Raw genomic sequence first — 24273 nt, 5'->3', positions numbered from 1 at the left:
TGTTTCCTGTTTACAGTTCACAGAAACAGTTTTACCTGTATATAATCATTTTTTGTGTATATTTCTGAAGATTGTTGTGTTGTTAATTTTGTAAGTACAAGTTCTCATCACCACCTCTGACTCTCAGCGGTGGCCTTCAAATGAAATTAAATTATTTTTATTTAGTGTAATCCAGTTTGTCTTGTTTTGAGTATTTGCTTTTAGCTTCCTACCTCTTCTGTACAGATTATTTACTTGAAATTAATGTGTAGCTGAGTGTATGCTGGTACAGGTGTGTTTTTGTAACATATATGTGAATGGCTTTGTGTACATATCAAATCTTTATATATTTTATAATGTATTTTGTAATGTGCAAACAAATAAAGGAATAAAGTAAAACACCAATCAATGTAAAGCAAGGGAACAGGAGCAAAAATAGACATTATATCCTTTATCTGTCAAATATTTAGACTGTCAGGGCTTCATATCTGAACAGAGGAGAATCTTCATGTCACACTTGTTACCAAAAGTTTTATGTTATTTTACTTCACAATGCTGACATGAATTACATAATGTTCATATTGTGTCCATCTGTAATATTTGGTTACTGAATGTTTTCTGTCTCTTTGGCTGATAAAAGGTGTCATCAACAATCTGAATTCTTAGTTCAAGATCAGACTAATAAAATCAAAATCTTTACAATCAAACAAAAAAATGAAGAGTTTCTATAAAACATCATGTTGTTGATCCAACATCTGAGCCAGTCAGCTCTTTGATCAGGCGACAGTCAGTGGAGAGCAGCCGTGGTGACCGGCTCTAAAAACTGCGGCTGCCTCGAACTTGTGCGGTTATTGTTGCCTGCGCATGCATGACGTCAGAGAAAGTTGGGATCAAGTTGGACACAAATCTAACCAGCATGCATTTTTTTTTTATTAATATTGCTTATTATTTATTTATTTATTTGACTCTGGTACAGAGTACAGTACATGCCCATTGGAATTCTTGTGCGGTTCACTCAGTCAGGTAAAAAAGGAAACAAATTCACAATAAATTAAAATTAGATTACATTAAAATTAAAAAGAGTAGCAAGGTCTGAGAGATATTACATAATTTACAACAATTTACAATTTTCATTTACAGTCTCCTCAGGCTGTAGCAAGGCACTGGCACTGGGGTATGTTGGGAGGTACTCAAGGTATGGGAAGGTAATTGGTGTATGGGGAGATCCTCAGTGTAGGGGGGAGGGACTTTGCGTATGGCGTAGTACTTGAGGTACTCAGTGTATGGCCCTCTTGGTAAGGGGGCTAGGGGGATTCAGGATATTTGGAGGGTATTCAGGGTATGGATGGGTGTCCACAGGGCGTGAGGGTCATAATCAGCATGTGGGAAGGTACTCACGATATAGGGAGGTAATCAGGGTTCTAGGGTTTACTCAGGGTATGGTGGTCAGTGTTTGGGGTATGGCAGGGTACTTGAGGTACTTGAGATACTCTGTATGGGGAGATCCTCATGGTATGGGGGCAAGGGGTACTCAGGATAACTGGAGAGTATTCAGGGTACGGGGGGCGACCCTAAAGAACAAGTGGGATGACACATAACCCTCAGCTGTGCTTGATTTAAAGTCCTGTGCTCCCTTGTACCTTTAGTGTTTTCAGTTCTATGATCTTTTATTTTACTTGTTGTGTAAAGTGTGTTGGAGCCCTGATCCTCCTGGAGTCAGATACTGCTGCAGGAGCTGGTTATAAACTCTTAAAGTTTTGATTTCCAACTCATATATTACCCGAAGAATCTTAAAAATTATAAAAACATAAAAAAATCTTTAAATAATGTTATGTATACGAATTTGTAACTTCTTCAAACTGTTGTTGTGTAACTGCATAACAAGCAATTAGAGGAGATTAACATCTTCACCTAGTAGGAAACACGTCCATATTTGGTACAATGTTTGGTGTGCCATCTCCTAAAAGTTGCTATTGTCACCACTCAGCTGTTGGGTAACTTCCTGAGAGGACAGATGCTGCGATGAATCAAAGACAGCAAAGTCCAACTTTACTTTTAACGTTATCAAATGAAGAGAAATGTCTTCCCAGCTGTGATTTGCCACTGCAGCCCTCAGCCGCAATGACGTCATGTTGTGTTTTTCCAAAAGTTAACTCTTGCTCAACTTTCCAGCCACACTCTGGTGTGGCGCCGCTGTGGCCTAAACGCCTGCAGCCAAAACACACTGCTCCCATTCAAATGAATGGGAGGACTAGCATTTTCGCCGCACCACCTGATTTGGTCTGAATACGGCCTAATACTCTGTTGGTCCCAACAAGACCCCTCCTGCTGTTCAGTTTCATTCTTCTATTTGACCTCTTTGATTTTATAACACACACCCTCCTTCCCTTCCTGGAGGAACAGGTATGGTAATTGAGAGTTGTCAGAGAGTGAGTAGAGGCATAACATTAAAGAGGCATATAATATGACAACTTCAAATGTTTATGTTCTTTATTGATATTAAAAAAGTGAATTATTTATGTTTTTCATGTCATTCGTGTTTTTTTCTTCTTAGCGGAAAGCCTTTGTGCCCTAAAAATGTTGTGACACTGAAGGCCAAATCTAAGCCTGGTTACATTTCATTTCACCAGTTTTGGATTATGCTGATGTTGTATATCAGGCTGCATCCAAAACCCATCTTCTTCCTCTCAATATAGTTTATAATAGAGTTTGCAGATTTGTTCTTGGCTGTCCTTTCACAACTCATCATTGTACGATGTATGAAACTATGAAACTGTATGGAAAGCTCCCTCTGACCCGAATAATCTGCCTGTAAATATTCGATCCATATCATCCTTCCACTTGTCAAAAATGCCTTGTCTTCTTATCATAGGATTAGTTGTACATGTCCATAATAACATATCTATAATTATGTTTTATCACTTTATTGCTTGATGCTGTCACTGTCATTAATACTTTTCTATAATCCATGAATGAATGATCAATTTTCATGCTAGGCTTGGAGTATGAGCTCCTGATTTTGTATGTCTTATTAATTGATATTTATTGTTTTTTGTTGTTATTGCTGTTGTTGTTTGTTTGTTTGTTTTTTGTCACATTTGGTATCATTTAACCATCTTGTTATTATTTTTGTTTTTTGTGAAATGTTTTGTCTAATTGTGCTTATATTGTATTATTGTCATTGAGAACCCTCTTGAAAAGAGATGGTACATCTCAATTAGTTATTATTAATAAAGAATTGCCAACTAACACGAGTTTGTAACTTCCTCAAACTGATGTTGTGTAACTGCCTGACAGTTAGAGGAGATAAACATCTTCACCTAATAGGAAACATGTTGAAATGTTTGGTGTGCCATCTCATAAAAGTTGTTATTGTCACCACTCAACTGTTGGGTAATGTCAGGACAGATGCTGCGATGGAGATAAGCACGCAAAGTTTATTAATATAGCACCTTTCACAAACACCAGTTACAAAGTTCTTCACAGTCAAAGAAATAAAATAAAATAAAATAAAGTGAAATAAAAATAAAATAAGATAAAATCAGAATAAATAAAAAACAAAGACACCAGAGAAAATATACAAGGAGAGCAGATAAAATGGACAAATTAAGATAAAATATCACATACTACCCAAATGCCTGTCTGAACAAATGGGTTTTTAGCTGCTTTTTAAAGGAGTCTACATTATCCAAGGACATTAAGCTTGTTGGAAGAGTGTTCCAAAGCTTAGGGGCTGCTGACTAGAAGGCTTGATCCCCCCGGATCTTAAAATGTGTACGCGGTACACTTAGAAAGCCCTGGGTGGAGGATCTAAGATCTCGACTTGCGGTGTAGGGGTGCAGAAGGTCACTAATGTACTGTGCAGCCTGGCCATGTAGGGCTCTATAAGTGAGCACCAAAATTTTAAAATGAATTCTAAAATTTACTGGAAGCCAGTGCAATGAGATTAAAATAGGAGTTGTAGCCTAGCAGCAGCATTTTGGACAGTTTGTAAGCATTGTATGGAAGATTTATTAAGACAGGTGAAAAGAGAGTTACAGTAGTCCAAACGTGATGATATAAAAGCATGTATTAACATCTCCATTTCATTTCTTGATACCACAGACCAGAGTTTGGCTATGTTTCTCAGGTGAAAGAAACATGATTTAGTTAGCATCTTGACATGCGCTTCAAAACTCATGGATTGGTCGAAATTACACCAAGATTGCGCAGGCAAGACCGGGAAGATGAAGATAAGGCACCAAGGTTCTGCCTGATTGCTGACTGAAGATTGCCAGAGCCAAAGATCAGGACTTCAGTTATGTCTGCATTTAACTGCAGAAAATGGTTTGCCATCAAATTCCTAATTGCGTTTAAACAGTTGTTAAGTACAGAGAGTTTGTGAAGCTCATTAGGTTTAAATGAAAAGTACAACCGGATGTCATCGGCGTACATATGGTATGAGATGTCCTTGAAACTGCTGATGATTTGTCTCAGTGGCAGCATGTATATGGAGAATAGAATGGGTCCCAAGACTGATCCCTGGGGGACACCACATGACAAAGCTGCAGTGTCCAACTCAGATTCACCTACAGAGACTGACAAAGATCTATCTGTGAGATATGAGGAGAACCACTCCAGTGCAGTCCAAGAAATGCCTACCAGGTGACTTGTGGAGATAACATCTGTGTGTACATAGTGTTTAAAGATATGTTGGTTTCATATAGCTGACACATGTGTAACAGGTCGGACTCATCATATGACAGCCAAATATTCTTGATTTATTCCATGATTTATGTCCACTACCAAACAGGAAGTGGTGTGTCCTTCATGAGAGGTGGACAGCTTATGTCACATTCGCCTTTTTACGAACCATCACTGAACTGACCTTCACATACAAAATCTGATTATTTTGTTTGAAAAAGATTAATTTTTAAAGCTGCTGTGGTTGATTCCTCAAAAATCAATCAGTTCAGAATATTTATTAAATGACACTTTATTCAGGAAGGATGCATCGCAAACAGAAATAATGACATTAAAATGTTTGTAAAGTTGTGAGAGAATATTCCCAAGTTTGTACTTAACTAAAAGAGATGCATGAATGTACTAATACATTTCTTTGACGCTTTGCAGACTGACACCTGGGCCTATGGCATGACTCGAAACTTTAATTTAAATGTCATATTAATGATATTGTGAAGAAAATAGGTTGTAGGTTCCAAATCTTCCTATTTCACTCAATGGCCTATGTGCCCAAAAACGTTTGTGACACTGAAGGTGAAATGGCCTTGCCCATAAAATGACCAAATTCCAAGCCTGGTTACAACTCATCTTATCAATTGGATTATGCTGATGTTGTATATCAGGCTGATCCAAAACGTATCTTCTGCCTCTCAGTGTAGTTTACATTAGAATATGCAGATTTGTTCTTGGCTGTACTTTCACAAGTCATTATTGTACAATGTATAAAACTCTTAATTGACACCTTCTCCGGCTGTTATTGCTATTATTATTATTATTACTAGTCATATCTCTATTATAATTATTGTTGTTATTGTTATTATTGTTGTTACTATGCGTCTCTGTGTCTCTCTCTCCCCTCTCCTCCTCTCTCCTTCTTTCTCTCTCAACCCAACCAGTCAAGGCAGATGCCACCCATATAGAGCCCGGTTCTGCTTGAGGTCTTTTCCAATTGAAGGGGAGTCGCCAAGTGCTGCTCATGAGAATATTGTTGGGTCTCTGTAAATTAAAGAGTACCGTCTAGACCTGCTCCATGTGAGATAACTTTTTGTTATGATTTGGCGCTATACAAATAAAGTTGAATTGAATTGAATTGATTGGCCCTCTCCCATCTTAAGAAGACAGTGACAATGGCTGCAGTTTATTTGTAAATGTATACATTTCAATTACCCTATTTCAGTTTAAGGTACCTTTCTCCTCTAATTATCAATTTACGCACTCTATACAACTCTTTTATGTTCCCACAGTCTCTGTAATAATAATATCTATAATCTACCTGTAAATATTCAATTCATATCATCCTTCCACTTGTTTTATAACTTTATTACTTAATGCTTTTAATAATTTTCTATAATCTATGAATGAATGATCCATTTTCATGCTCTGCTTGGAGTATGATCTCCAGATTTTGTATGTCTTATTATTTGATATTTATTGCTTTGTTGTTGTTGTTTGTTGTTTGTCACATTTGGTGCTTATATTGTATTATTGTCATTGAGGACCCTCTTGAAAACGAGATGGTACATCTGAAGGGCTTATTCCTAATAAAGAATTACTAACATGAGTTTGTAACTTCCTCAAACTGATGTTGTGTAATTGCCTGACAATTAGAGGAGATCAACATGTTCACCTAATAGGCAACACGTTTATATTTAGTAGAAAGTTTAGAGCGTGTCTCCAAAAAGTTATAATTGTCGCCGCTCAGCTGTTGGGTAACTTACCAATAGGACAGATGCTGCGACGGAGCTATCTCAGTCTCTCTCCTCTGCTCTGCTGTTACATCTATCAGCAGGGCTCAACGAGAGGAGTCACATCCACCTGCTGCATGACGCACATTTCTTTCACGGAGTTGGGGGTGTTCCCGAGAGATAAAGCTGAGCTACTGACAAACGTGAAGTGCTCCCAAGGGACTGTCCATAACCTGTTGTTCGCTTTCCACTTTTATTATAAAAAATAATTAAAAGAGGCAGAAAAGCAGAAGGACATGAGTCATGATTTCAAGCAGGGCAGTGACAATGTATTATAATGATCAAACAGATGATCAGATTAACTCTCTCTCATGGAGCTGCAGCATCATGTATGGGTATAAGTAGAAGTGTAATTGCAGAAGTAGTGGTCAGCTGGTGACTCTACTGCCATCAGACACCACAGGTACTGCTTCTTCTTCTCTGTCTGTTTATCTGACTGACATATTAAACTAATACAAATCCAGCTTTCATATTTCAAAAAACAGAACTATAAGAATTTTAGACAAAACTACTTATAAAGAACCAACAAACTGTTTATTAAATTAAAGGCTCTAAAATGATTTGGTCGACTTTAAAACTGTTGGCATCATGTGTAGAGCTACGTGTCAGGATGTTGACTCTTCTTCTTGTGTTTCAGGTTTTGGCGTCAGGATGACTTCCCGTGTTTTGTCCGCCTTCTTCTTCATCACTTTGGTTTCATCTATCACTTCTGATCCCACCGGCCTCAAACTGCGATTCACCAGCAGAACTCTGGATGTTTGTAAGATCTGCACACAGATTAAACACTGATCATCCGTCAGAAACATTTAAACTCTTATAGACTAAATATCTGCAAAGTGTCTTTACCTGCCTTCTAATGAACAGAAACTGATCAGCTCAAAACATTTACTCAAATATGATAAATCTGCAGTCAAAACAGTCTAAACAGTCTGAAGATAAAAACTTTACAAAACGTCATAAAAAAACAATGCATTAGTGTTTTAAAAGTTTCAGCTTGAAACATTCTCTGATTTATTTAAACTCTTTAAAACTGATCAAACCTTTAACTCTTCATCAGAACACGTCATCCTCTTCTTCTTCTTCTTCTTCTTCTTCTTCTTCTTGCGTTTGAAATGGATCCAAATGTAATGTTTGAATGTAAAATATTTATTAACTCTGAAACTGACAGCATTTAAAAAACAAATCCATTATGAAATTTAATATATACTTAAAACACATAATAGAATAATATTTTATTAATCAGAACTCACTGTGAAATGTTTTATTATTATTTTTCAAGTTTATTGGACTTAATGTTAATTGTTTTGACTTTATCTGTTCACAAGTGTAAAATAGTTTCCTCCATAAAAATGAACAATAGAGAGCATCAATTCAGCAGCATGAATTATTTCAAATATCTTGTTATGTCATGCTGGTATTTTTTCTGTCAGAACAGATTAATTAAGGAAATGTTTCAGGAACAACAAACAGCTAGAAATCCGCCTTTGTTCCAACAGTATGTTACTACTATACTATATATCATTAAAACGCTGATAAAACAACAGAAATAAAAAAACAAACAGCTGCTTGATCAATAAAAACAGACTCAGCAGTTTATCTTGATGTGAACAGATGACAGAGAGTATAAACATTCTCCAAAATGTCAGCAGCGTTAAATCAATTATTACAAAACTTCACAGAGAATCATCAACAACTCCACTGTTAGCAAAATGACCACATGTTCACTGAAAACACATTATTTGTATTTGTATAGAAAAATTAGTAATATTTGTAGTGTGTTTTCAGTGAAGTATTAGTAGCATTTGTGCTGTGTTTTCAGTAAAGTATTAGTAATATTTGTACTGTGTTTTCAGTGTAGTATTAGTAGTATTGGCAGTGTGTTTTCAGATAAGTATTAGTAGTATTTGTACTGTATTTTAGGAAAGAATTAGGAGTATTTGTACTGGTGTTTTCAGTGAAGTGTTAGTAGTGTTTGTAGTGTGTTTTCAGTGAAGTATTAGTAGTTATTGTACTGTGTTGTCAGTAAAGTATTAGTAGTATTTGTACCATGTTTTCAGTGAAGTATTAGCAATATTGGCAGTGTGTTTTCAGATATGTATTGATATTATTAGTATTGTGTTTTCAGTAAAGTATTAGCAGTATTTGTACTGTATTTTAGTAAAATGTTAGTAGTGTTTGTACTGCGTTTTCAGTGAAGTATTAGTAGTATTTGTACTGTGTTCTTGCAGTGAAGGATCTTGGTCTGGAGTATATGCAGACTCTGGTTAATCACCGTTTTGCAGACTTCAATTTTCAAGGGCGCATATTTAAGGCGACCATCAAAGGGTAAAATATCATCAATTAATATTTTATTATTAATTAATTATTTTATTATCATGTTTATTTGTTTCTTTATTTTCTCCTTCTTAAAAATGTGTTTCAATTTTATCCTTGTATTTTCTTTTTAAATTTTCTTTTTTGTTTTAAATTTGTATTATTATTTTATTTGGGTTTTTTTTATAATTTAGATTCTCACTCTTAAAAATTGTTTCCTGTCTGTCCCATATAAAGACATGATTACTGAATGTAAATACATATAAGGATGCTGCTGAAACAAAGTGACCATAAACAATATTGAAATATCCTCTCCTGGTTTCCCCTCCCTGTTTCCTCTCCTTGTTTCCTGGTTTCCTCTCCTTGTTTCCTTTCAGGTTCAAATTCACTTATCTGTCAGTGAATCCGGCTCAAACAGCTGTTAGTTTCCAGCCGAACTCTGGTCTCCAGTTTGAAATCAGGAACATGGGCTTCTCCGGGGAGTTTGTTCGATCATTCTACATGCATTTCCTCTGGAGAGACCGTCGGTACGTAGAAAATTTGATGCCTCAACTACAGCACAGTTATGATCAGTGTTTTTAATGTAACAATGGGTTTGATGAGTCTTTGCAATGTGGTCATTTCACATCTCTTTGCGGTCGTTTTACGTCTCTTTGTGGTCGTTTTATGTCTCTTTGTGGTCATTTTACCTTTCTTTGTGGTCATTTACATCACTTTGTGGTTGTAACCCTGGCAAAGGCACCAGGGATACACTTCTTTTTTTCCAAGTAAAATGAAAACAGCTAAAGTCATACACAAATATAAGGCTGGAGATAGACACATACTCTCAAAATATAGACCTGTTTCTTTGTTTTCACAAAAATATTCTATTCAAGATGAGACAATTTTATCACAAAATAAAATATGCTATGTGATCAACAGTATGGATTTAGAAACAATAGGACTACTTAATTTGCACTCATGGAATTTGTGGGGAAGGTAACAACTCTTATGGAAAATAAAAAATATTCTGTAGGAGTATTCCTAGATCTGAAAAAAAGAATTTCATACAGTTAACCATGACATATTATTAATAAAACTTCTGTTCTAAACTAGCTGTTCTAAAATCACTGTAAACAACGGCCTCTTGGGGCGTATTGCTTTTATAATATGGTTACTGCATATACCTGGGAAGGTTTCATAAATAAACACACAAAGCAACAAAATTGCAATAATTTATTTATATTTTTATTTAATTTATTATTTTTAACCCACGGATGCAGCAACATAGAGTGGAAAGCATGCTCAAAGATGGGGTGATTTTTAACATTTGTATAGATATCACCATTAATCGTGCAAGTGCTGAAGTAGTATTCAATCATGTTAGCACTCTTCTTTGCTGGTACAAGAGTGTTTAGGATATTGCTCCAGCATCTTCTCTCATTGTAGTTTGAGTGCCAGTAAGATTGCAGGGATGATTCACATTTATGCCCCTTCAAAAACATGATTTCTCTTGCCTCTAGGCCAGCATCAGAGAGTTTGTGTACAGTGGTGCTTTGCGAGCAGTGGTTGGTGTAGATTGTCTCAGTTCCGGGTGCTTTACAGATCCATCTGTTGCATACCTAACGTTAGGAAAAAGAAAAAAAATGTTCCCATTATGTTGGAGTTACATTATAACCACATATGTATCAACCATCGACAGCTATTATGCTCACTTTCCCCTATAGCTGTTGTCACTTGCCAGCCATATCATTTTTGTTACAGTTTAGAGTAACCAAGCTACGCTGTAACAAACTTGCATCATTAACTTACCATAGATTGACAGTGTAGTTTGTCCGCTTTGGATGGAGATAAAAGGCAAGTGGATTTGGCAGCAGCAACAAGAGGTATTTCTCCAATGAAGCGACAGGACAGAGTGGGTTCCCTGGCTGCTCAAACATAAATCCCCATAGGTTCTCTTTGTTTCTTTCGCTGGCATCCTTTTGTTTTTTGTGCATTCATTGAATGGAACTTAGCAAAAATTCAAGCAGGAAGGAAGTTTCCCTCTCTGTAGCTGTCCGTTGTCATTCCAGAGCAATTGTTGTGAATGGCACACATGTTACTCACTTTTTTCTGCATCCTATTGCTGTCTCGTAAGCTCATGGCCGACTCTGAGCATGATCTTTTCCTGGATGATCCAGACCCCGAGATCAACCTATTGCCAGAGACTGCATCTACTTCTTTGGGCGGTCAGTGCAGGAGCGCTCGTCTGGCACTACAAGAAGACTCCTTTACACATGAGTCAGATCTCCTCTCTTCTCAGCTCCAAGACTGCGGCATTACTCCAGCCACGGGTCTCCCCCTTTCCCAGCTTTGTGAGCTTGCAGAGGAAGCAATTCAGCCACGATCCGGCTGAGCATTCACCTCCAGCTCTAGCTGGCCCAACTTCCTTACCTCGCTTTTCTATTCATGCCCCTCCTGCTACTTCAGGCCACTCCAACGTAGGCTCCTCCTAACCACTTCACAGTTTCTGGCCAACTCCGTCCAATCCATCAACGCTCATTTGCTATCCCTGGAAAACACCTCAGCCGCAGCCTCTTCTTTCGTTGCAACTCAGGCAGCTATGCTGCAGCCAGCCTCCTCACTCAGCTTGCCCTCCACATCCTCCCAGTCTGAAGCCATCCAACACGCACTGGCCTCAGCCATCCCAGCCCCAGCTCTAAGTAGGGAGTATATTTCCCTCCCCTGAGTGCAATAAAGCCATCGCCACAGGCACTAATATCCTAATGTCCGCTGATCTCCAGCTGAACAGAGACCTATCCATCGGGCAGTTTCTTGTAGCTTTCGGTGACATTATCTGCTCAGTCTTCCCCGAGAGGAGACAGGAATTTGACTCATACATGTTGCTAATTGGTGATCTCCATCTAAATCACGGAAAGAATATCTTCTATCTGTATCACAAAGCACTCTCAAGGAAAGTACATCACACAATCTAACATTCACTTGAAATGGGCTGTTTTGGACACGGAATTGCTGATCATGGTTGCTGGAGGCACTCAAATGGTTTCTTGCATCACCTGCGGAGATCCAGGTCACACCGCTTCCCTCTGCCCTTCCATGCCATTACAGCCTCCGCCCGCTGCACATTCAATGGCTCGTCAGCCTCCCCTCACCACTGACTCCCATGGCCAACAGGTGCATCTTTTCAATAGTATGCCCATTTGCATTAATTTCAATGAAAATGTTTGTTCTTTCCCCAGCTGCCATTTTCTTCACATCTGCAGCAATTGCAAAGACGCTCATCCCTGGTCAGTCTGCCCCTGGTACACCAGCCAGGCCCCCTTAAGACAGGAGAACCGACGCAGTTCAAAGACATTATGAACAATCGTCCCTCTACTCCAATAAATGTTCTTTCCTTGGCAGCAGAACTGTCTTCTCATCCTGATTCTGTATTTGTAGATTATGTCATTACTGGTCTCAGGGGTTTCGGGTCGGGGTTCTCTCACTTCCCTCAGTTAATTACCTAGCAAAAAACCTCCAGTCTGCAGTCGAAGAGCCAGAGGTAATTTCTAAGCTGTTAGAGAAAGAGGTAAATGATTACGTCATCGACCCATTTGAGTCCTCCAAGTCCCGTAGGAGTATCCACGAGGAAATATTCAGGAACGAAAAGATCTATCTGCTCCTCGCTCCGGCCTCATTCCCAGTGTTAATAGCCCCATCCCACTAGAGTACTTCTCTCTTCATTATGCCTCCGTCGACAATGCCATTACATTAATAAAACTAGCAGGTCAAGGCACTTGGCTCTCCAAAGCAGATATTTTTACGCTTTTAATATCGTCCCCATTCATCCCTCTCAGTGGCATCTCTTCAGCATCAGGCGGGAGAAAAAATACTATTTTGTAGCGCACCTGACATTCAGGTGCAGGAGCAGCCCATGTATATTTAACCTAGTCTCCGAGGCTCTCTGCTGGATCTTGTTAAACAGAGTCAGGGTTCCCTCCGTTCTTCACCTGCTGGACGATTTTCTCTTGATCTATCCCCCTCATGACAACTCAGGTTCATCCCTGTCCAAAGTGAAGCACTGTTTCCAGGCTCTTGGCATCCCCCTGTCAGAGAAAAAAACTCTCTGCCTGGATACGCGCCTCGAGTTTCTCTGCATTACACTAGATAGCATAGACATGAAAGCATCCCTTCCTCTCAATAAACTGCTATGCATACATGAGATCACTAAGTCCTCCTGTGCTGCTGCGACCATCACAAAGCGACAGCTGCTGTCCCTCCTTGGCCATCTGAACTTCACCATGCGCATCATCCCCCGGGGGTGCTCGTTTATCTCCTGCTTAATGGACTGGGCTTCCTCCATGCCCAACTTGCATGATCTCATCTCTCTAGATGAAGGGTGCAGCTCCGACCTGAGTTTCTGGTCTCACCTGCTTGATCACTGGAATGGCATCACTTCTTCTACGAAGAGCTAGCACATTCCTCCGACTCCCTGAAGTTCTTCATGGATGCCATTTGCTACTGCATGGACGTTTGCCATTTCAAACCTACATTCGTGGGCTGGTGTCTGGGATTCAGTTCAACATTAGATGCTACGATCATTCTTTTCCTAGTTTATTTTCCAATCCAGCCATAAAAACCGACCATAGACAGACAGACTTTCTCTCTCTTGCATAGGATGCTTTACTCCTTCCATTGATACTTTGCTCGAAGCTGCATTTTAAGTGGCGAATTTACAACTCCCTCTGAGTCCTTTGATCCCAATAGAGACATTTCCTTCTCTGATCTAGCTTTCCATCCTAGTCACTTCAGTTTACGCCTTAAGCATTCAAAACATGGAGGTGCCTGCTCCGTCTTCGCTGCTCGCACTGATTCCACTTTCTGCCTTTTCAAGTCTATGATAAAATACCCCCATATCAGACTCAGCTCTAGCTCTCTCTCAATTATTTCTCATCCCAGGTAATCTTCCCCTATCCAAATTCTGGTTTAACCATCATTTAAGGCAAGTCCTCATAAAAAGTGAATTATCCCCTCAGCTTTATTCAGGGCATTCTTTTAGGATAGGCATGGCTACTTCAGCCACCAACCAAGGCATTTCGTCCACCTCCCTGCAAAAAATGGGTCCTCCTCTGCCTACACATCCTAGATTCTCCCCGACCAACATCAACACAGTTCTTGCAAATCAAAGCCCTTTGTAGACGGAGCTCTTGCACCCATGCTTTGTGGTTGTTTTAAATGTCTTGGTGGTCATTTTACATCTCTGTGATAATTTTAAATGTCTTTATGGTTGTTGTATGTCTCAATGTAGTCGTTTTAAGTCTCTGAGATTATTTAACGTCTCTTTGTTGTTGTTTTAAGTCTCTTTGTAGTTGTTTTAAAACTTTTTGGTCATTTTAAATGTCTGTGGTTATTTTAAGTCCCTGTAATCATTTCACATCTCTCTGTGGTCATTTTATGTTTCTTTGTGGTCATTTTAAGTCGCTTTGTGGTCACTTCATGTCTTTGCAATGTGGTTTTGAATTTATTCATGTTGCAGACTCAGCACAAAATCCGTTACCTTCAGTGGAAGAGGTGTGAACATCAAGATTGGAGTGAATCTGAAGAGAAACCCACAAGGACATCTGAATGTCCAGATATCAACCTGTGAAGTCAAAGCTGATCACATCATCACAAGGCACCACAGCATACTGGGGTAACACATGATTAAGATGTGGTCTGGATTAAGACCTAGTTTGAGTTGGTGTTCGATGGAGTCGCTGCTCTGTTTAGGTTATAATGACTCAGTGTTGTCATTGGTCAGGGATTCCTCAGGTAGAGCTCCAGGTGGGGATGTGACTCAAATGTCAAATGTCATTATGATTATCATCAAACGTTCATGAAATACTATTTAAGCTGAGCTGTAACACGTTGCAACTCTGCATCACAAACTGGCTCAGTGTGATGGGTCATAGGTACAAATGTAATGTTGACATATAAATAAAAAGAGCAGTTAAGATAAGTATTTATAGTGTGCTTCAGTATTTAAGTACATGACACATGCTAACATGCTGCTAGCATGGCTGAAAATCTCCTTCTGCCTTTAAATCATCAGCTGGTTGATCAGCTGTCTTTGATGTTAGCATGTGATGACCCTGATGATTCTGTTTGTTTGTTTCTAGGCGGCTTTGGGACTTGCTCAAACCACTTTACCGATGGTTATTCAACCGCAAGGTTTGTTCCACCTTCAGTCTTTAACAGAAAACTAAACCAGGTCTGGATGAATCCCAAACCTGCTCAACCACGTGACAGGTGTGCCATTCAGACTGTAAAAACAAAAAACACACATGAGAGATTAGACATTAGTAAAGAGGTCTTCAGGAGACGTGGAGGAAACTATTTCTTCTTCTGTCTTCTGGAACAAGAGTTGAAGGTCAGTTCTGAGTCACCTGATTCACCTGAGCATCTGACTGAGCTAACATGCTAACATTTATAATATTTAATAATATTTTATCTTATTTTGTTGTATTTATTCTTGTTTTGCTGTTTTACTGCAAATTTTATGATTCTTTGCTTTAATGTTTAATCATGTTATGTTGCATGATAGAAATCAAATTTATTATTATTACTATGCCAACATGCTCACAGTGATAAGCACAGCAGGTGTTTACCATGTTCACCATTTTGGTTTAGCATGTTAGCATGCTAACATTTGCTAATTAAACACAAAGTACAGCTGAGGCTGATGGGAAAGTCAATATCTTTGCAGGTATTGTCATAAACTAAAGTACTGGACAAATTTTGACCTGCTGGTGGCGCTAGAGGGAAAGTCAGAGGATCACCAAAGTCAGTAGGATTCATCCTCTGGGGAACATCAAAGTTTGTAGAAAGTTTCAGTCGAGCTGATAGATGATGAGACATTTCAGTCTGAACCAAAGTCGTGGTTTGGACACTACAATCTTAAACAGAAAGGGCTGATAGTTCACCCTGAGATGCCAGCGAACATAAAATTGATGAACTAACTTAACATCAAAAATTCCAGTAGTACCTGCATAACAGCCCTGTCTGTTTGTCTCTCTGTCTCTCTGTCTGTCCTTAGTTTTGTCCTGCTGTTCAGGAGTACGCTGTGCCTAAAATCAATGCCATGTTGGAGAGCATCACCATGACAAAAAAGCTACATGAAAGCTACAACCTCGACTACCACCTGAGCAGCAACATCACAGTGACCCCTTCATGCCTCAACGTGCCCTTCAGGGTGAGACACAAACATATAAAACATTAAATGTCACACACTGATCCTAAACATGAACAAAACAAAACTCCTTACTCTGAAATTCATTAGGTCTCCAAAGACTCTGTCAACTCTTTACATGAAAACAATATATTTTTTTGAATTTCACGTTGACATAAAAAAACAACAACAAATAGACGGGAAGTGAGGGAGTGACTGAACAAACAATGAATGAGACACCTGAGGTTTGTGTTTATTCAGATGATTAACCTGGTGTGTTGTTAACGTCAATGTATTAGATTTAAAAGTGGAGAATTCCTCTGGACGTGTTTACAATCTGTAATAAAATGATTTGTGTGTTTCAGGGTGTATTTTTCAGGCAGGGGGAGACTGTTGACCTCAGCTCTATAAAGAGTTGTATGGATCCAGTTTTCAGTGAAAGTTACCGGATGGCTTATGTGGGCTTCTCTGAGTTCTTCTTCAACAGCATTGCGATGTCACTCCAGAAGACCGGACCTTTTAAGTTAACAATTCCAAAGGTGAGAACTGCTGAGAACCACCTGACAACCTTCACACGCCATCACAAACCAGCATCTCATATGATTCTTCACAGACCAACAGGAGCCCTGAAAGTGTGGTTACCATGGTAACAGACAAATACATTGGGCCCAATTTTAACGATCTAAGTGCACTATTTAAAGCGCATGGCGCAAGTGCATTTAGGGTGCTGCACCCTTCTGTGGCCCTAGACCACCAGTTTAAGATCCTGTTCATTAATTTGTTGCAAATTTATTTTCATGTGTTTTTTGAAAAGGTTTATTTTTTTAATTACAGCTTTGTTTTTTTTTTTGTTCTTTTTTTAAAATCATTGTGTTCAGTCATGGAGTAACAGGTAAAATCAGTGGGGTTTTAATTGTTGAAAGTATGGAAACCTGATCGCTGAAAATGTTAAAGAATATGTGTTAAAAAAAAAAAATTTAAATTTAATTTTAATAATGTAAAAAATCATCATACACAGTTGTCAGGACTTGATCAGCTCTCCAAGGTGCTGATCCTGCTGCTGCGCCTCAACCTGACGGGTCCGTTTAAATACCTATGTGTATTGCCACGATTTGGTCAAATATTTATACAATTTCATCTGGCATTATTGTGATTAGCTAATTCTGATAAATAATAACTAACCATTATAACATGAATTTTTAAAAATATGTTAATGTACACAATAATAATCTTTAACATTGTAATCCTTTTATTTGTAAGCTGTTGCATGTCTGTGTGCTGCTGCGTGTCCATGTGTGTAACAAGCAGAGTGTATGTTGTGCACCCGCCTATGTAGCTGCATATCTCTGTCTTGATAATGTGCCCTTAAAATAACAGTGAGACGCTGCACCATTGACTTCAGACAAGGTCTTTGTTGGTCAATCTGCCTCAAGATATCAATGTGCCAACAATGCACCCGACCACACCTCATCTTAAGGCCAACATGCCCATGGGCGCTCAGATGGGCGCAAGTGTATTTGCTATTTAAACAACATGGGTGCTGGATGGGAAAATGACAAATGCGTTGTCTTAAATTAGCAAAGACACTTGTGTTGTATATCTTATTTACAACACTGAGTGTAGTCCTTCAGTGCTTCATCCTCTGAACACCACAGGATGGCGACTGTAACACACAAACTGCAAGAAGTACACTACCCCTCTGAACTTTAAACTTTAAATCAATCATCTCACATCCTCTTCGCTGTTCAATTCAGGCTGCAGCCCACAGTACACATGGCCTATCTGTCATGCCCTACACTTCTGTCTTCTCCTAGTGTGTGTGTGTGTGTGTTTGTGGGTGTGTCTCTCTCTCCCCCTTGTCTATGCCCAAATTACAGGAGTGGAGACAGGTATGTGGGAGTCAGGCGATCAGCTGCCATCCATCAGGAGTTCTCCTTAAATATTGGGTTCAACCTCCTACTCACCGCCAGACTCTTTCTCACAGTCAGTCGCGCTTCAAGCCTCCTAACTTTACGTCGGTTCAGTTTCGACAGCATCACTAATCTCTGTTTCTGTGTTCCTATAGTTTTTGCCTTTGCCTGCCTGCAGCCCTTGTCTCCTGGCTTCCTGCCTCACCTGCACAGCCCATCCCTCTGCCTGGCTCCCCGCTCCATTCCCTCTGCCCAGCCTCACACCCAGCCCAAGCCCCAGGTTCCCGGCTACCAGCCCAGACCTTGGCTCAAACCTCCCAGCTACCACTTTGCAAATAAAATCCTCTTCCAACACCGCTCGCTGCCTCTTGCCTCGGTGTCCTGCTCTTGAGTTCGCTAGCCTAGCCTTAACACTATCATTTGTTAAAATCTTGATATTGATTTGGGGACCATCACATAGCTGGATAGCTATCTAGTCGTGTTGTTAAACATTCTGTCAATTTATATTTACTGTTTGTCAACCGTACCCAGTGTTAATAACTTTGAATCTTGCTAGCATAGTGTTAGCTTTCTGGCTCATAGCTGAGCCAAAGGCCTCTATGAGCTGAGAAGATTAGAAATATCTCCCGTTGCTGAGTCGTATCTAAGGTTCTTCCTATTTACTGGAGTAGTGAACAATGTTTCCATTGCATAAGAACCTTATGGTATGGTAATGATTGTTCCAGGTATTGGTCAAACCCTCAGGTGTTACCAGAGAAACTGAGTTATGGCTTGTGAAAAACGCATGAAAATATGAATTAATGGTCTTAATTTTTTTTTTTGGCAAGTGACCATGGTATAAGTGGGATAATTCCCTTCAAGGTGTCCATAATCTGGAATTAATGAACTCAACAAGCCTATAGTTTGAGATAAAATAATTTTATTTTTGTTAAATGATCCCGAAAAATAAAAAATGAAATAAAAAACGTGAATGCTGCTCTTCCTCTCATCACTTCAACAGCTAAGCTACCTTAAAGAACGTGCTCTGGCTGCTGTGGGACTCTCTACGGTAAGATATACAAATGGTAGAAACAGTAGAATAGTGAATTGTTCATGTTTTAAATTTCTTTGTGCTCATTTTAAATCTCTTTGTGCTTGTTTTACATCTCTTTGCTCGTTTGCTCGTTTTAAAGGTTCAGTTTGAAGAATTTAGTGGCATCTAGCAGAATGGACTTGGCAGAAATGTAATATGATATTAATAAGTTTTTTTTAATTAGTGTATCCCATGTAAATAAGAATCATAGTGTTTTTGTCTCCTTACAATGAGCCCTTTATATCTACATAGGAAGCGGGTCCTCTTCTACAGAGTCCACCATGTTGCACTGCCATGTTTCTACAGTAGCCCACAATGGTCAAACCAAACACTGGCTTAGAGAAGGACTTTCGCATTTTTCACAAGTTTCACGGCTACTGTAGGTTCTCCTACACACTTGGAAGGGGAGGGTGAGGGGATGGCTATTCATTTGGTTGCAATCTGCAACCACACCGATAGATGCCACTAAAACCTACACACTATTCCTTTAAATCTCTTTGTGCTCGTTTAAATCTCTTTATGGTATTTTTGAGTATCCTTGTAGTTAGTAATCTAAATCTTCGTTCTAAATCTTTGTAGTTGTTTTTGTGTCTTTGAAATTGTTTTGAGTCTTTTTATAGAAGAAACTGCAAAGAAAAAAATCAGGAATTATTTAATGTTATTTACAGTTATAAACCAAGCAGCAGAGCAGCAAACAACAGCTGGAAGCAGTTCACACAGTTCAGTGTCCAGGCTGCTGCTTGGGTTGTTTTGTGTATTTCATTATGACAGTATACTGTATACTGCTGGTTGAATCTTCTGTTGTGCTGGTTTCCTGCTGCTGATGCTGTTTCTTTAACTGTAGGGTCGTATCAAAGTGAAGCTCGCTCAGTCGCCCACAGTCAGGATCAGTAGAAATGGAGTCTCTGCCACTGTGAATGCCAGAGTCCAATCTTTAGCAAGACCAGCTAACAAGAATCCAACCGTTCCTGTGGTAAACACACACACACACACACACACACACACACACAAATACAACCAGACTGAACAATTCATCGCTGCAGTGTTTTTAACGTCCATCTCACAGAACAGATACTTCGGTTTTAACGTTGTCTATGACGACAGATGAACACTTTAAGTTTTCAAACTAGTGATTTCCTAAATCAAGTTGTACAATTAAAACTTAAAGAATAATTATCTGGTAAACACATCCATAAGTCACATCAGGAAGTGACTGCGGCATCACAAACCTAGCCAAAGCCAAACCTACAGGACTGAATGGGTGCCATTTTTAGTCCATTATCCAGCTCTTATAATACATCCATGATTTCCTGCAGGACTGCCAGGTGGATATCAAGGTCGACATCAAAGGAAACCGTCTGATCCTTCGTTCTACAAAGCCTGTCAAGTAAGAACAAAACACACACTCACATACAGATCAACCTTTATTAGTATTTTTAATAATGAAAATAAATGATAATAAATAATCATAGTAAAGGCTATTTCTAATGTAACACAAAGTGCTGAACATAAATGCAAAGAATCAAAGCATTTACAATAAAACATGTGAAGGTACATCAGACATTCTGAGCTGAAGTACCCATTCACCACTCGTCATGTTCAACATGTGTATATTTTTAATGATTTTAAGGTGGATATTAAGGAACATGACAAAAAGAAAAGACTTTTTTATGAAATTAAATCGTTACCTTTAACGTCACATTTGCATTCCTATAGTACTAATACTATAGTACTAATACTAATAATACTAATTGGGATGACAGAAGCTGGATCTTTCAAGTTGGGCTGCAACTAAGGATTATTTTATTGACTGATTAATCTGTTTATTATTTTCTCAATTAATTGATTGATTATATAATCCATAAAATGTCAGAAAATGGTGAAAAATGTCTACAACTGTTTCCCAAAGCCCAAGATGACAGCCCCTTGTTTTGTCCACAACACAAAAATATTCAGTTTACTGTCACAGAGGATTAAAGTAACCAGAAAATATTCACATTCAAGAAGCTGAAATAAGAAAATTTGGACTGTTTTTCTTTAAAAATGACTCAAACCGATTAAACGATTATCAAAATAATTGGTGATTAATGTAATAGTTGGCAACTAAGTGATTAATTGACTAATCGTTGAAGCTCTACTTTCAACTGTTTGCAAACTTTTTCTTTTTCAGATGTAAACTCAAACCTAAAACATTCACAGGAAGATTTATGGTAAGAAAACGTTCTTGTAATATTATTATTATTATTAATAATAATAACAACAACAATAATAATAATAATAATAATAATAATAATAACAATAGCTGTTTCTGTGCAGGCGCTGTTCGTTAACATCGGCATAAACAAATATATTACAGGCACCTTGAAGCGTAAGCACTTAACTACATACTTCACTGTTATTCTTATTATATATATATATATATATATATATATATATATATATATATATATATATATATATATATATATATATATATACATATATATATATATATATATTTAATGTGTGTGTGTGTATGTGTGTGTGTGTATGTGTGTGTGTGTGTTCAGGCTTGATTGAAGGGCTTTTGATCCCTCTGCCTGAAGGAGTCCACTACACTGAGGGGAAGATCGACTATCATGACGTGAGTTTGCTCCTCATTATATCACAGACCACATTATAGTAGACCTGCCAACCCTGGACGAATATTTTGAGCACCAATTCGTTTACTTAGATGCAACAGACGTGAATAACTGCTGTTCACACAATGAATTATTGTCCATAATTTGCATACATACACATTAAAGTACATCATTTGCATACATACAGCAGTCAAACAGACAAACACTGATATGAAAATTCTTGATACCAATAACGGATTGTTTACAGAAATATCTGCAGATGCCAGTACTGTTAGTTGGTTATTTCTGCTATACATTAATCTACCACTACTGCTGCTTTTATAGTTTTTATTGTTTACACATCCACAATAATCAAACTTTAAGCCAATTTGATTTCTGAAAATATGATTATCAGCTAATGAAAAAAGTAAAATAAAAATAAAAGATGATGACGACCCTAAACTGCCTAAACAGACTATTTTGTGGCTATAGTGAAATAAATATTTTAAACTGGTTAATACAGCTGCTCTAATTATAGGTAGGCTATTACATAATGGTATGATGACCTAATAACAACAGAAACCTGTCACTACCTGTGTTGTTGTGGTTGCAGGGCTTCGTGGTGATTGGAGGGAGCCTGAACTTCACTCCAGCTGGGAGGAGGACGGTGCTGAAAAGAATCGGCAGAGTTTAACATGAGCTACTTTCTGTATATTACAAACTTTGCTGTTTTCAGTCAGTCACACCAAATCTCATATGATTAATGTTAAATTTAACAAATCACATTTAAAGACAGAAACAGCAGGTTGGTGATGATCCTGTTTGCTTTCACTTTCTCTCTCATGTAATCGCTGATTTTAGATTTGACGCTTGTGCAGTTGTGATACTTCTGTACCTGCATTAGTACTGTTACAACAAGGTAAAAGTACTATTACTAGTGTCACATCCCGCTGCAGCTTTTTACTCTTACAACTTGTTATTCTGATCACCTTGTGTTTAGAGTGTATGGAGAAATAAAAACACACCTGAAAGAAAACATGAATGCTTTCAGTCCTATTTGGAACATGGAGTAATAGTGTAAATATGCCCTCCTGTGGCCGAAATGAGTATTACAACAACAAATGAATGAAATTTGTATTATTGTGTCATGCATACAACTGTATGCCCAGCCAACATGGGCTTACAAGACACCATGAATTCCAACAAGCCAGGACCAGAGAACAACTTATGTATAGTAAAAAGAAAATCTTTCACCTTCAGATCTAGAGTTCATCATTAAATAGTTCAGACATTCTGAATTACAGTTGGAAGCTTATTACTGAAGAGTCTAAGTAAACACTGATTAAACAATCTGTCTTGCCTTCTTTTCCAAGCTTTTGAGAGAAAGTTAGCAAACTTAAATATGTCAAAATTAAACAGCCATTCCAGTTTTTGCTCATCTGAACACCAGAATATTTCAGGGTTTAGTCGAGCAATTTCATGAAACAGTAACTCTCTTAAGTCATCGTAATTTGTACAGTACAATAGAAAATGGGACTCACTTTCCACTTGGCCAGAGGAAGAACCAGCTCTCAACTGCGCAACCAAAGGTCTTTGGCTTCTAGATAAACGAGATGTTACATATAATTCAGGGCCAAAATTCTGTTTGATATGAATATATGTTCTTAATTTTGGCTTTAACAGAACATTTTCAAAACATTTTTCTTCAAATTTCAGTAAAGGCTTGTTTTTAATAGAGTTAACGTTACAGCACAGATTATTCCTATAGATATACAGTATATCCACCTCCTTGAAGATTGAGTGAAGCTCTTCTGCCCATAGAGAACTATGTAATTTACTCCACATAAATACTTTCTTATTATTCTGTCCTCTGCCATTTTGATTAGATGGTTCCACAATCGGATCATTTCACATTTTTGTTGTATAGACCCTGGTACTCAGCCCAAGTCTCCCTGAGCTGCTGGAATTGGAGCAAATCTACGAACCCCCCAAAAAACATTGTATAGCTCTACTCTGTATAGAGTCTATAGTTTTAGATTCTTTTAAAACCCCACACCCCTGCAGCATAATTCAATATGGGGGAGACACATGCATCATAGAGTTTGGTATATGTACAATAACCAAGATCATTACATACTTTCAATTTGTTAATAACTGATCCCAAAGCTCTCCCAGCTGAGTCACCGTTGTTGTCCCATATAAATGGATTAATAAATAATAAGTCATAAAAAATAAAACTATTTTATATATTGTAGTGCAGAGGATGAATTGAGGAATCTCACAGCCTGAGGAAAGAAGCTGCTCTGTAGTCTGGAGGTCTGACAGCAAATACTTCTGCCAGACAGCAGCAGGGTGAACAGGCTGTGGTTGGGGTGAGTTTTGTCTTTTAGTATCCTTTGGGCTCCATTAAGGCTCCTCATTTCACCAATATCACTGATGCTTGAGATGGGTACTGATGATGTTCTGGGTGGTTTTAATCACCCACTGCAGAGCCTTCCTTCCACATCCCATGCCAACTTGTAATGTTTCCAGTCAGGATGCTTTCTATCGATCCTCTGTAAAAGTTAACAAGAACCTTAGAGAGGAATTTTGCCTTTTTTAGTTTCCCTAAAAAGTAGTCATTTCTGAGCGGATTTACTTTTTCCATTAATAAAATGTATTTATTTTTAATTTATTTATACTTATGTCATTTTTCATCCTCCATACTCCAAATGGCGGTAGTGTGCAACAATAAGATGCCTGATGACGCGCTTTGACCTCAGTGAAG

At 38.3% G+C, this 24273-nt stretch overlaps 1 protein-coding gene across 4 annotated transcripts; it reads left to right on the top strand.

The window, feature by feature from the left end:
- Positions 1 to 6760: 6760 nt before the first annotated feature.
- Positions 6761 to 22486, top strand: LOC137168348 (phospholipid transfer protein-like). Of its 4 annotated transcripts, XM_067570888.1 has the most exons (15): positions 6761 to 6849; positions 7084 to 7206; positions 8675 to 8771; positions 9137 to 9286; positions 14254 to 14409; positions 14876 to 14927; positions 15793 to 15948; positions 16290 to 16463; positions 18835 to 18882; positions 19751 to 19879; positions 20223 to 20293; positions 21077 to 21116; positions 21223 to 21274; positions 21456 to 21529; positions 22120 to 22486. In XM_067570888.1, the coding sequence occupies exons 2-15, from the start codon at positions 7098 to 7100 to the stop codon at positions 22198 to 22200; spliced, it is 1389 nt and encodes a 462-aa protein (XP_067426989.1). In that variant the 5' UTR covers positions 6761 to 6849; positions 7084 to 7097; the 3' UTR covers positions 22201 to 22486. The 4 variants fall into 4 exon arrangements, 3 of the variants coding, with proteins under 3 accessions (XP_067426989.1, XP_067426990.1, XP_067426992.1); XR_010924265.1 differs by lacking the exon at positions 21223 to 21274 and having other exon boundaries at positions 22120 to 22156; XM_067570891.1 differs by lacking the exons at positions 6761 to 6849; positions 7084 to 7206; positions 8675 to 8771 and having other exon boundaries at positions 9172 to 9286; positions 14876 to 15126.
- Positions 22487 to 24273: the final 1787 nt, after the last annotated feature.

Source organism: Thunnus thynnus, chromosome 17 (assembly GCF_963924715.1).
Source record: "Thunnus thynnus chromosome 17, fThuThy2.1, whole genome shotgun sequence".
NCBI classification, from domain to species: Eukaryota; Metazoa; Chordata; class Actinopteri; order Scombriformes; family Scombridae; genus Thunnus; species Thunnus thynnus.
The sequence above is the reverse complement of the archived record's forward strand: the minus strand, read 5'-3'. Positions and strand labels throughout refer to the sequence as shown.

Bases quoted from the DNA above. Each gene is read 5' to 3' on its own strand.
- LOC137168348 (XM_067570888.1), top strand. From the start codon at position 7,098: ATGACTTCCCGTGTTTTGTCCGCCTTCTTCTTCATCACTTTGGTTTCA. The intron at 8,772-9,136 runs GTAAAATATCAT...GTTTCCTTTCAG, and splicing joins TTTAAGGCGACCATCAAAGG to GTTCAAATTCACTTATCTGT. The intron at 19,880-20,222 runs GTAAACACACAC...GATTTCCTGCAG, and splicing joins AGAATCCAACCGTTCCTGTG to GACTGCCAGGTGGATATCAA.